The 9376-nt window shown below is 60.0% G+C and overlaps 4 protein-coding genes across 4 annotated transcripts; 2 read left to right on the top strand and 2 right to left on the bottom strand.

Annotated features, from left to right (window-relative positions):
- Window positions 1-3033: 3033 nt before the first annotated feature.
- TRAVEDRAFT_39008 (uncharacterized protein) lies at window positions 3034-3424 on the top strand (the record flags this gene model as incomplete). The annotated part of the gene is made up of 3 exons (XM_008042839.1): window positions 3034-3100; window positions 3161-3270; window positions 3326-3424. The coding sequence occupies 3 exons, from the start codon at window positions 3034-3036 to the stop codon at window positions 3422-3424; spliced, it is 276 nt and encodes a 91-aa protein (XP_008041030.1).
- Window positions 3425-3608: 184 nt separating this feature from the next.
- Window positions 3609-3942, bottom strand: TRAVEDRAFT_50357 (uncharacterized protein; the record flags this gene model as incomplete). Its single annotated transcript, XM_008042943.1, has 3 exons — window positions 3609-3684; window positions 3744-3814; window positions 3874-3942. The coding sequence occupies 3 exons, from the start codon at window positions 3940-3942 to the stop codon at window positions 3609-3611; spliced, it is 216 nt and encodes a 71-aa protein (XP_008041134.1).
- Window positions 3943-5732: 1790 nt separating this feature from the next.
- TRAVEDRAFT_50356 (uncharacterized protein) lies at window positions 5733-7311 on the bottom strand (the record flags this gene model as incomplete). Its single annotated transcript, XM_008042942.1, has 6 exons — window positions 5733-5874; window positions 5922-5976; window positions 6031-6091; window positions 6163-6275; window positions 6330-6441; window positions 6919-7311. 6 exons carry the CDS (start codon window positions 7309-7311, stop codon window positions 5733-5735), a joined length of 876 nt encoding a protein of 291 aa, XP_008041133.1.
- A 1818-nt stretch (window positions 7312-9129) lies between these two features.
- On the top strand, window positions 9130-9360 carry TRAVEDRAFT_50355 (uncharacterized protein; the record flags this gene model as incomplete). The annotated part of the gene is made up of 1 exon (XM_008042941.1): window positions 9130-9360. A coding segment is annotated over one exon (231 nt), but the record flags the coding sequence as incomplete, so codon positions are not given.
- Window positions 9361-9376: the final 16 nt, after the last annotated feature.

Here is a 9376-nt window from a genome sequence, read left to right as displayed (position 1 = left end):
CCCATGTACTCACCTCCTCTCGCCTCGTGCTCTAAAACTTGCAGCAGCCATCTTGTGGCAGATAGGGTGTGTCCAGCGAACGGATGAGTGTGCAGAGGATGGGAGGATGATGCTGGGACATGAGACGAGTGGTGGCGGCAGGGAAGGGAGGAGCATGGAGAGAGGATGTGTGTAAGCGAAATCTCCGGACGTTGCGAGGGCGGGTGGGCATGTCAAACAAGGCACGGTGGGTCTGGCCCTGGCTGGGTGTGGTGCGGACGGAGCGGGCAATTTGGACGCGGAGATCTCGAGCTGTGCCGCGTAAGGACGCGCGGCGCGAGTGTCGTGAAGCAGCGGGTGTTTCGGGGGTTGTCCGGTCTGATGCTCCCCTTTACGTAGCTGTATCGCCCTGTACATTCCACCAATAGTATCTCTGGGTTTGTGGATACAGCGTGATCGGGCATCTGGTCGCTCTGGGAGTATCCTTACTTCTGGGGAACATATCTTATTCTTACGTTCTGATGCACACAAAAATGACCATGGCTCTAGGCCCATGGTTCGGTTATTCACACAGACATACTCCGGCAAGCTCTGCAGGGCCCGCCTACATTTCTGCATGTTCTCACTTGGTCAGAAGTGGAAGGAGCAGGAAGACCAGAGTGTGCAGCAGGGCACTGCTCGCTCTCTTTTTCCTGACCCCTTACACTTCTGCATTTCATGCATCACAACATTATGGGGTTCTCATTATTCAAAGAGATGGTGTGACTCTGTAATTACATACACTAAGGCTCCCCATGCGACGGTTCGGGACACGTCCCTCAGATCTCAGATATGATTCCGATCTCGCGGGCGCTGCGTTCGCTTGACCCTGTAGTCGAGATTCGCGAAGACGTCACTCGTGGGCTTGCCGCGAGTCGATACTGAACGCCGTGCGACCATGCTACGAATTCGTCGAGCAGGTCGCGGCCGCGGAGAAAGGCAAGACGGTGTGCAAGCACAGGGTCCGGGTGAGTGAGTGTGGCCACCTGCCTGCCTTTTTGGGTAAGAAGGAACAGAGCCGCCCAATGTGCGCGCGGCCATCACTGCACTCTCTCGACGGTCATGTTCGTCTTCTCTGTACGACTTCGTCTCTTTGCTTGTGGACTGCCGGAAGTACATTCTGTTCTTTAGAGACCCTTGCATGAGGCTGGCTATGTACGCGAACTCGAAGCACTATGCGCGCGCCCATTCTTGGATCGATCGTCCCGTCATCCGAGTCCAAGTATCCCGCGCGTGCAACCCAGCACTCGAACACGCCCTCTGGTGGCTTCGGCAGCAGGCTCAAAGCAAGGTATTCTTGTATATTTGTGGTGTATCATATAACGAGCCTTCCAACGATGCTTCCTGGTCCACTGGAAGTGATTCCGGTATTCTACTTGTTTTCTGAGGTCTCCCGAAACTCGGCGGCTCGTACCAGCGATTCCTCGAGAGTCAGCAATCTGAACATGCCACAGATTCCACCATTTCGTGCATGGATCTAATTTGATTATATTTTCGGGATAAAGTCGCATCAAGCAGCCACGTAGGGCTTTGTAGTTGTGAAGGGAACAAGATCTGTGGGCGGCCGCTTCTCTATCCAACGCGTCTGGTATGTGTTATGTCACTTTCTGTGAAAATGTCTGACTTTGATTCTTGTACGCTTTCGGGAACCCTGGCGCGTGCGTATGCTAGCCCTGCGCACTGAGTACGTTGTGCTGATATGTCGCTGGCGCACAGATATGGTGCGAATACTGCTAGTCTCATCTACCCTCCATAGAGCTGAGCTATGCAATCTTGACAGCAGATTATTATGATTTACACCTCTGGTGTCTCCATATCGCAGGCGACATACCCACACTTTTTGGTGAGTGCTTTCCGAAGCTGCAGGGATCACATTGCGCATCTATCATCCTTACCAGACGTTTGGGCTGCCGAATATTCAGGGTCGAGTGGGTAGCCCGGCACCATGTTCGCAATAGCATGTACGTTCTTGCATCGCATCGCGGTTCTCGACCCACTGACGGTTCGTAGCCTGTTCTAGATTTGACTCCGTGTTCCGTGCACATAACGTACGCGCAAATGTGTTACGTCCGTGAGCAGGCGAGCACGATCGCCCATCCGGGCTTGCATTTGCGGCGCTGACCTGTATCTTCCAGACACATATATTGCTGCCAACTTTACACGAGTGTCTACGAATGATACGGGTGTATACCTGCAAGTTCGGGGTCGTACACTCGCCGTGGCTCCGACACTACTGGGCCTCCCAGCACCGCCGGTCCAGCCTTCTGCGATACAGAAATCCGGGACACGATGATGGATACATTCATCAAGTCCGCGACGGCGGCGCCCGTACGCGTCTGAAACGAGGGCAACACTTTGACATCTGCGTACCGAGCGCCCACTATACGAAGCGAGCGCCGCGGTCCCTCGAGACCAGCTCAGAAGCACACCGCGCCGCGTAGGTACGTTCACCCTCCCGCGACATGTCCGTGTGCATCCATCCCCGCCCACCCCGTTGCACTCGGCTCGTCGTGTGGCTCGATGGTTGGCTCACCATGCAGTAGGCTCGGCGACGTCGTCCGGTCGTCTCGTAAGGCTGGTGTGCCGCGTTTGTAAGCATCCGTTTCCATAGGACGGAGGATCACTTGGCCTCGGTAGATGGTCGCCGCACGGACCATGGCACCGCAGTAGAGAGCAAGACGGCCCTAAACTACGATGGGATAAATACGGGTGTGTGCGCAACGCGGGCGTACTCACCTTTCTCCCTCTTCGTCCTCGCTTCCGAGTCGCCCTTGTCCTCGTACTCGCCGCCGCCCGCATCCCCGCCCCTCGCCGCCGCACTCCATTGGCCCTCCTCCTCGCACCATCATCCTCCCTTCTGAGTGCGATGTGTCCCGACCATACCCGCAGGCTGCTTGGGCCGCACACCGGAAGCTGATGCTTCCTGCAGAACCCGGTGAGTGCGGTATATCAGCACGCTCACTGATTGCCATTAACAGTGTGTCCCATCCAGCACGACGTATCCCGGGGCATGCGATGCACGCGCCGAAGACGATCATGAGCATGACCACCAGTGCATTGTTCGTGCTGCAGGACATCCCGAGTGAGTCGAAATAGCGAGCCACTTACCTGCATTCCGAATACTCACTTCTTCCATCACCAGGTCCTCCCCGTCGAGACTACCACGTTGCATCTGCCATACGCCGCGCGTACCGCGCCGTCGTCACATTCTCCAGCATTCGCGGGACCTACGACAGCCTACGACGCACAGCTGTGAGTACAGCACCCGGAGTAGCTCATAAGATCACGCTGACCTTGTTGTTTCTAGAGCGACATCGCAACGGCAACGGCACCGAGGCATGACTCCCTCCACGAAGGAGGGAACACGGCGGGAACGACTTGGACAGACGGGGTGGGGCCGAGATAGTATTACCATGCAGGTGTGTGCCACAGCGGATGAGGGCGGGACGATGAGATCGCGGCAGCGCGGTCGCGCGCAGATGCACGACAGCGGCTCCGAGTCGTACATCATGGTACGAGTCCAATACGCCCCCGCACGCGCGGCGCCTGCGTGTGCTTCGTGCACGGCCTCTCGCGGGACGTAGACGCGCTCAGAGACTCGTTTGTCGCAAGCCAGGCTCGTCCGAGAGCGTGCCAGGGTGTTTCGAGGCGGTATGTCCCGCGGGACTATGCTGCACACCGTGAGTCAGCTCGTCCTCTGCCCCCTCGCGGAAACTGCCACTCACCTCTCCAGAACGTCCTCGCCGGGGCCGCTTACATCTCCCCGCAAGCAGTGCACTCGGCCGCTGAGTCCAGACTGCATTACTGGAAGGTAAGCAGCGTCCCGGAGCTCGCGTGAAGGCACAGAGGACTGACCTGGAATACGGCAGGCGCGTGCAGTGACCCGTCGGTACGCGCTCCCGCTACGGACGACCGGCGTGACATCTCGACGAAGACGACGGCGGGCGCGCGAGCTGGAGACGGCGCGGCGGGACGTCGGATGGCGGGCAGGGTGGCGGGAAAGGGGTATATTGAGATGCTATGTAACTATGTACATGGCTAGAACCGAGGGAGGCTGTCTCGCGCGGCAGGACGAGGCCGGCGACGCCTGCCGCGTCGCCCCGTCAACCGGGTGCTGTCGCCCTGTTCGTACGCCCGCCCGTGGGGCCGCGATGCCTGTGCGCCGCCCGAGGGTAGGTCAGCGGCACACGGTGGACACCGGGCGCGCACGAGACGGGGCGACCGCGCACCTCGCGCACCTCTCGCGGCCTCCACGTCGTCTCCCCGAACGCGGACGATGGTTGTGCGGCGCGTATACCCGCTCTGTGGTACGTGCGCACAGCCCTTCGCGTGCGGGGCTCGGTGGACCGCGCCGGAGCCGTCTCGCCGTGTTCGACGACGCGGTCCCCCCGCACCTCGCCGCGAGACCCCAACGCCCAAACCCGCCCTACGCGCTCGATTGCAGCGGGGGAGTGCGCGGGAGGTGCACAGCAGGGCGTGTGCCAGATGACGCCGCAAGAGGAGGCGTGGGCGTGCGGGGACGCGCGTTTTTGTCGATTTCACCGCGGGATCGTCCATGAAATCGTCATCATGGGACAATTTTGACCTCCTCGTATCGCTTCGAGACTTGTTCCCGGGGTGCGCCTGGGCTTGTAGGAGCGCGCCGTCTTCTTCTTGTGCGTCCCGGTTGCGATGCCAGCGCGCGAGCGGGCCGACAGGGGGCGCGTACGAGGTGATGGCGTACCTCGCGAAGGCCGTTCCGCACGCGTTGGCGTCCTCGCCACAGCGCGGATGTCGTGTCCATGCTTCCCACTTAGTCGGCGTTGAAAGCGGGGCTCGCCAGCACGAGGGGGCGATGTCGAGAGGTGCTCGCCGACGCAATGTCGATCGGGACGCCGCGGAGAGTTCGAGTGGCGATCTTGTCGTACGCGTTCGCACGCGGCGGGAGACAATGCGAGATGTATGCCGTCACGTATCTGCGAAGTTTAGTAGCAAACGGACGGGAGGGGCGACCGCGAGGGGGAAATTTGTGATGTCGTTGCTGATGGCGCCAATGAAATCACCGAACATGAACCATTTTTGACCTCCTCGGATCGCCGCGAAACGTCGTGGGTGTATGCGTCCTGGTGCGTGGGAGTGCTACGTCGTGTTAGAAAGGCTTTCGGGCGCGATGGCGGAGCGCGAGAAGGTCGGGAAGGGGACGGCGGGCCTGCAGTGTCGGCGGCGCGGGACACGCCAAACGTGCACGACGGAGTTGTACGCGCAGGGAGTGCGTCGTGTGTATGCTCCGTACGCGCCTGATGTGTGTAGGAAGCGCGGACCGGCCTGCGAGGTGATGTGCGCGGACCTGGCTGTCGATGTCGGCGCCGCAGCGTGCACAGGCCTGGTGCCGTTGTGGGCCTTCGACAGCATCGGGGATGGCAGTGAATGGTCACATGGCAGTGTAGAGGGTGCTTGTAGGCTTCTGCAGAGGTTTCTGAGTCGATTACGCGAAATTTTGTCCGCGGGCGCTCTGAAAAAACGACTTCGTTAGCGCAGTTCACGGCAGAGAGAGCTGAAACGACACTGTATACGAGAGCAATATCACCTCTGCCGTTCAGCATACAGTCGCGACGTGCCCGCGAAGCGCTGCGATGGCGGGAGGGGCAGACGACTCTCTGGGTAGCAGTGCGAGTCGGACAGCACTCCGCGCGTAGAACGTCCGCGGCAGCTCCGCGCATGCGCGTACACGCTCTTCAAGGTGTGATAAGCATGTACCTCGCGTATAAGCGTTGCGGGGCGTGGGCGTTGAAGGTCGGTCTTGCGGGCGAGCGCGTGGGCGGGCACGGAGTGTCGACGACGTCACGGGCGTAGTTCTGCGAGTCGTGGTGAACGACTCTGCGGGCACGTCAAGACGGTCTATGCGCACATATTTCACGACGCACCCAGCGTGTACTGCGCAATGGGGAGCAGGTGTTTCGATTTTGTAGCGCGGACGGCCTATAAATCGAACTTTGTCAGCTCAGTTTGCGTCTGGCGAGCCTGTGAACTTACCAGGTGGATCGATAGGACGGTCGCTGCCTCGGCGTGCGAGACGCGCACGCGTCGGTGCAGCCTAGGTGGCGGCGTGGACGGTGGGCAAGTATGGAATGGTGCAGCCTTCTACAGACGGCTTCTCCTCCGCACGCCGAATGAAGTCGTAGGCAGGTCGGGGCCATACGCATGCACGACCGGGACATCAATGGGAAGCTGTCGCATGCGATTGGACGCGGGCATGTGAGATTGAGGGTGCAGACGGGCTGTATATCGGACACCGTGAGCACAAATGTTGACGGGCGAGGGCGGGGACGCACATGCCATGAGCGCGCAGTCGCATGCATCGCGCTGTGCAGAGATCGCGAGGGACGGCGAGCGCAGGACGGTGCAGGAGGTCGTGGAGGGGGAGGGAGGAGGCCGGCAGAGTGCCTAGTGCGAGAACAGCAGGATGGCACGTTTCGCAGAGCCGTGCGGTCGTGTGTAGAAGGTGCGCTTTCGCCTGTGGTCGATTGCGGGAGGCGACGCGAGAGAGAGCGCACGTGAGAGGCAGCAAGCACTAGGCAGGACACAGTCGGTGGACGGACTAGATAGGCGGGCGTGGCAGAGGCAAGCGACGGGCGATCGAGCAAGAAAGCGGTCGAGCGACTGAGAGCAGTCAGAGCAGAGAGGCAACGCGAGAGAAACGACGTCATAGGGTGCGGGCGCTTGATGTGTGGCGGATAGCCTTTCCAGTGCCGTCGCTCTCTCTCTCCCGCTCACCGATGCTCACCCAGAGGCTTGGGATCGCCTGCTGAAGACAGCCTTTGGGAGTGCCGTACAGAACGACCGAGTGAGGGCTTATCTCCTTATCTCCCCAGGCTCGCTGTCGACAACGAGGCTACTCACCTTCTCTCTTCTCTCCCTCACCTTCCCCCTCCCTCGCGCAGGCCAGCTCTTCAGCGACGACACGTCCTCCCCCGCGAGCGTCGACTCCTCGTCCTTCGTCGACTCCTCGCCCGTCGACAGGATCCTCTGGATCTTAGCGCCTAGCGCGCCTTTCCACGACGGCCGCCTGCTTGGCGACACCGCCGTATCCTGACTATCCATCCTCTTCAGTTTCGTGAGCAGCTTGGGCAGGTCGTTGTGCTCGCTCTCCGTGCGCGGGACGGCCAGCGGGCGGGTCGTGGGCGGGGGCGTGCGTGGCAGGATGTGTGTTGTGGGTGAGTACCCTCCCTGTTGCCCGGAACTACTAGTACCCTCGCCTGCTGGGGTCGTGCCGCGCCCCGGCTCTTGCGCTCGATTGCGACGTGCCTGCGTCATGGGACGTGTCTCCCAGCCTGCGCGCGCCCCCCCGCAAGCCTCCTTTAACCTTTCTCCGCTCTCTTGGCTTCCCTTCATCATTCTCGTGCCCTGCGCATGGCCTTCCAAACACCTCCAGAACACACGTGAAGCACCTGCCCACCGCCACCGCGCTCTCTTGTCTAATTGTGAGTGGGCACGTTGGCCTGTTCTCGCACAAACCAGCCGGATACACCATCGTGCGTGATCGCTCGTCTTCAAACGTTCGCCTTCTGCTCTTCTCCGGACATGTATATATAACGCGTCCATCTTTTCGACACCCCACATGCCTCTCCGGGATACTCGGATACCACAGTGCTGTGTCTGATCGCATTGCGCCATCCATGTAGCCCCGGTTTTACCCCCAGCACGCAATATATGTTCCTGGCGCTCCCAATATTGGCCCAGCTCATGTCCGGCTACGCTTCTTTTCAAAATCGGCGTAGAAGAGAAGTTCGACGAGCTCCGCTACGCCGCGATTGGCCAGATCCACTCTACTTGCGTGCCACAATGCCTCGGGTCTATTTCATGTCTCGGACTCCCGGAATAGGCTCGCAGGTAGATAGCTGGCTCTCGAGCCAGATCGTATCATTGTTCACCGAGAGTACGCTCCGTTCGCGACCTGCGAGAGCAGCTGCTGAGCTCCAGGTGCACATCACCGCTTTACCACACTTACCTTCGCACGCAGTAACCATATACACGGCATGGGCGGGCGGTCAGCTGCACCTCCATGTCAAAATCCCTCGGAGCTTGGTGGACAGCCATCCCCACATCAGCAATGTGGCGCACCACGCGCGTGGGTATACGTCGTAGAAGACGACATGTCGAGCGATATGTCGTCACCCACCCTCCAAAGATGTCTACTTAAGCTCAAATGCTGGCTTGTATAGCTTGGGTATGAAGCTTGCACCCCATGCGACCCCCATTCATTGCTTTGGGGTCTCGCTGCCGCTTCATTTTCTGCTAGTGTACCCGGCGAGGTCTACTCTGATCCTGCAGCGCAGGATGATATTCATACAGGCAACTTCAGCTAGATCTTAAGCTTCGGCGGCCGCGGCAATCTATGGTGCGTCGTTCTTCGTATGTCAAATCGCTCACCTACCGCCCACTCCAGAGGGCGAACACGTTGCCGACCAAACACAGGACCACTTTCTAGCGATTGTTAACAGTCATTCAGCTCGCTACACCTTCCACGCCGTGGTCCGGTAAAATAGGATGTCGTTTGCGCTCCTAGACTGTCCGCACTCTGAGCATCTGGATCTTGCTCCCCGTCCATCGTCCGACTTTGAGCATCGTTAGTGCACGGTACATATCAAGACATGCTGGGCTTGCTCGACTTCTTACCTCGGTCCTCCCGGTGACCAATGACTAGTAATATTGGGCGCACCGCTCGCATCGGCCCGGGACGCGTTAGTGAAGTCATCCGATCTCATGGCACGCACTACGCCAGAGGGCGCCGTGCGCACTTGTGCTCTAAAGCGGGACGGTGCATGAACACATGATCTGCTTCCCCAACTCTACCGGCTCCCCGCATACGGCGGTACCGTGAGATGGCGAGCTACGCCATGCGATAGTAAGGGAGCCAGTTCGACCGCCACTCGTGCTTTCGCTTCACGCTCTCACTGCGACAGTCGAGTGTGCGCCGTAAGAAACACATTGCAACCTCAGACTCTGTCCGTGAGTCAGTAGTAGCCCGGCTACACCAGATACACCATGCACTAATGTCAATCTTAGGTAGGCATAAACCGGTTCCCTATCAGTAGTTCACCATCACCCAGCGCGATCCCCCACATATCCCCCATGGCGAGCCTCACGCACCCCCTCCTCACCGCATTCCGCGCGTCCAAGCCCGCGTTCGGCGCCTGGATCACGCTCCCGGGCGTGCTCTCCGCGCGCACCGCCGCCGCGTCCTCCCCGCACCTCTCTTGGGTGGTCCTCGACTGCGAGCACGGCGCGATCTCCATCCAGCCCGGCGCGGCGGAGAGCGCGCACGCGATCGCGGGACTCGGGGCGGCCGCCCCGACGACGATTGTGCGCATCCCCGCGA

The sequence above is a fragment of the Trametes versicolor genome (assembly GCF_000271585.1).
Source record: "Trametes versicolor FP-101664 SS1 unplaced genomic scaffold TRAVEscaffold_9, whole genome shotgun sequence".
Classification (NCBI taxonomy): Eukaryota; Fungi; Basidiomycota; class Agaricomycetes; order Polyporales; family Polyporaceae; genus Trametes; species Trametes versicolor.
Note: the sequence above shows the minus strand (reverse complement) of the source record. Positions and strands in the feature narration are given on the sequence as shown.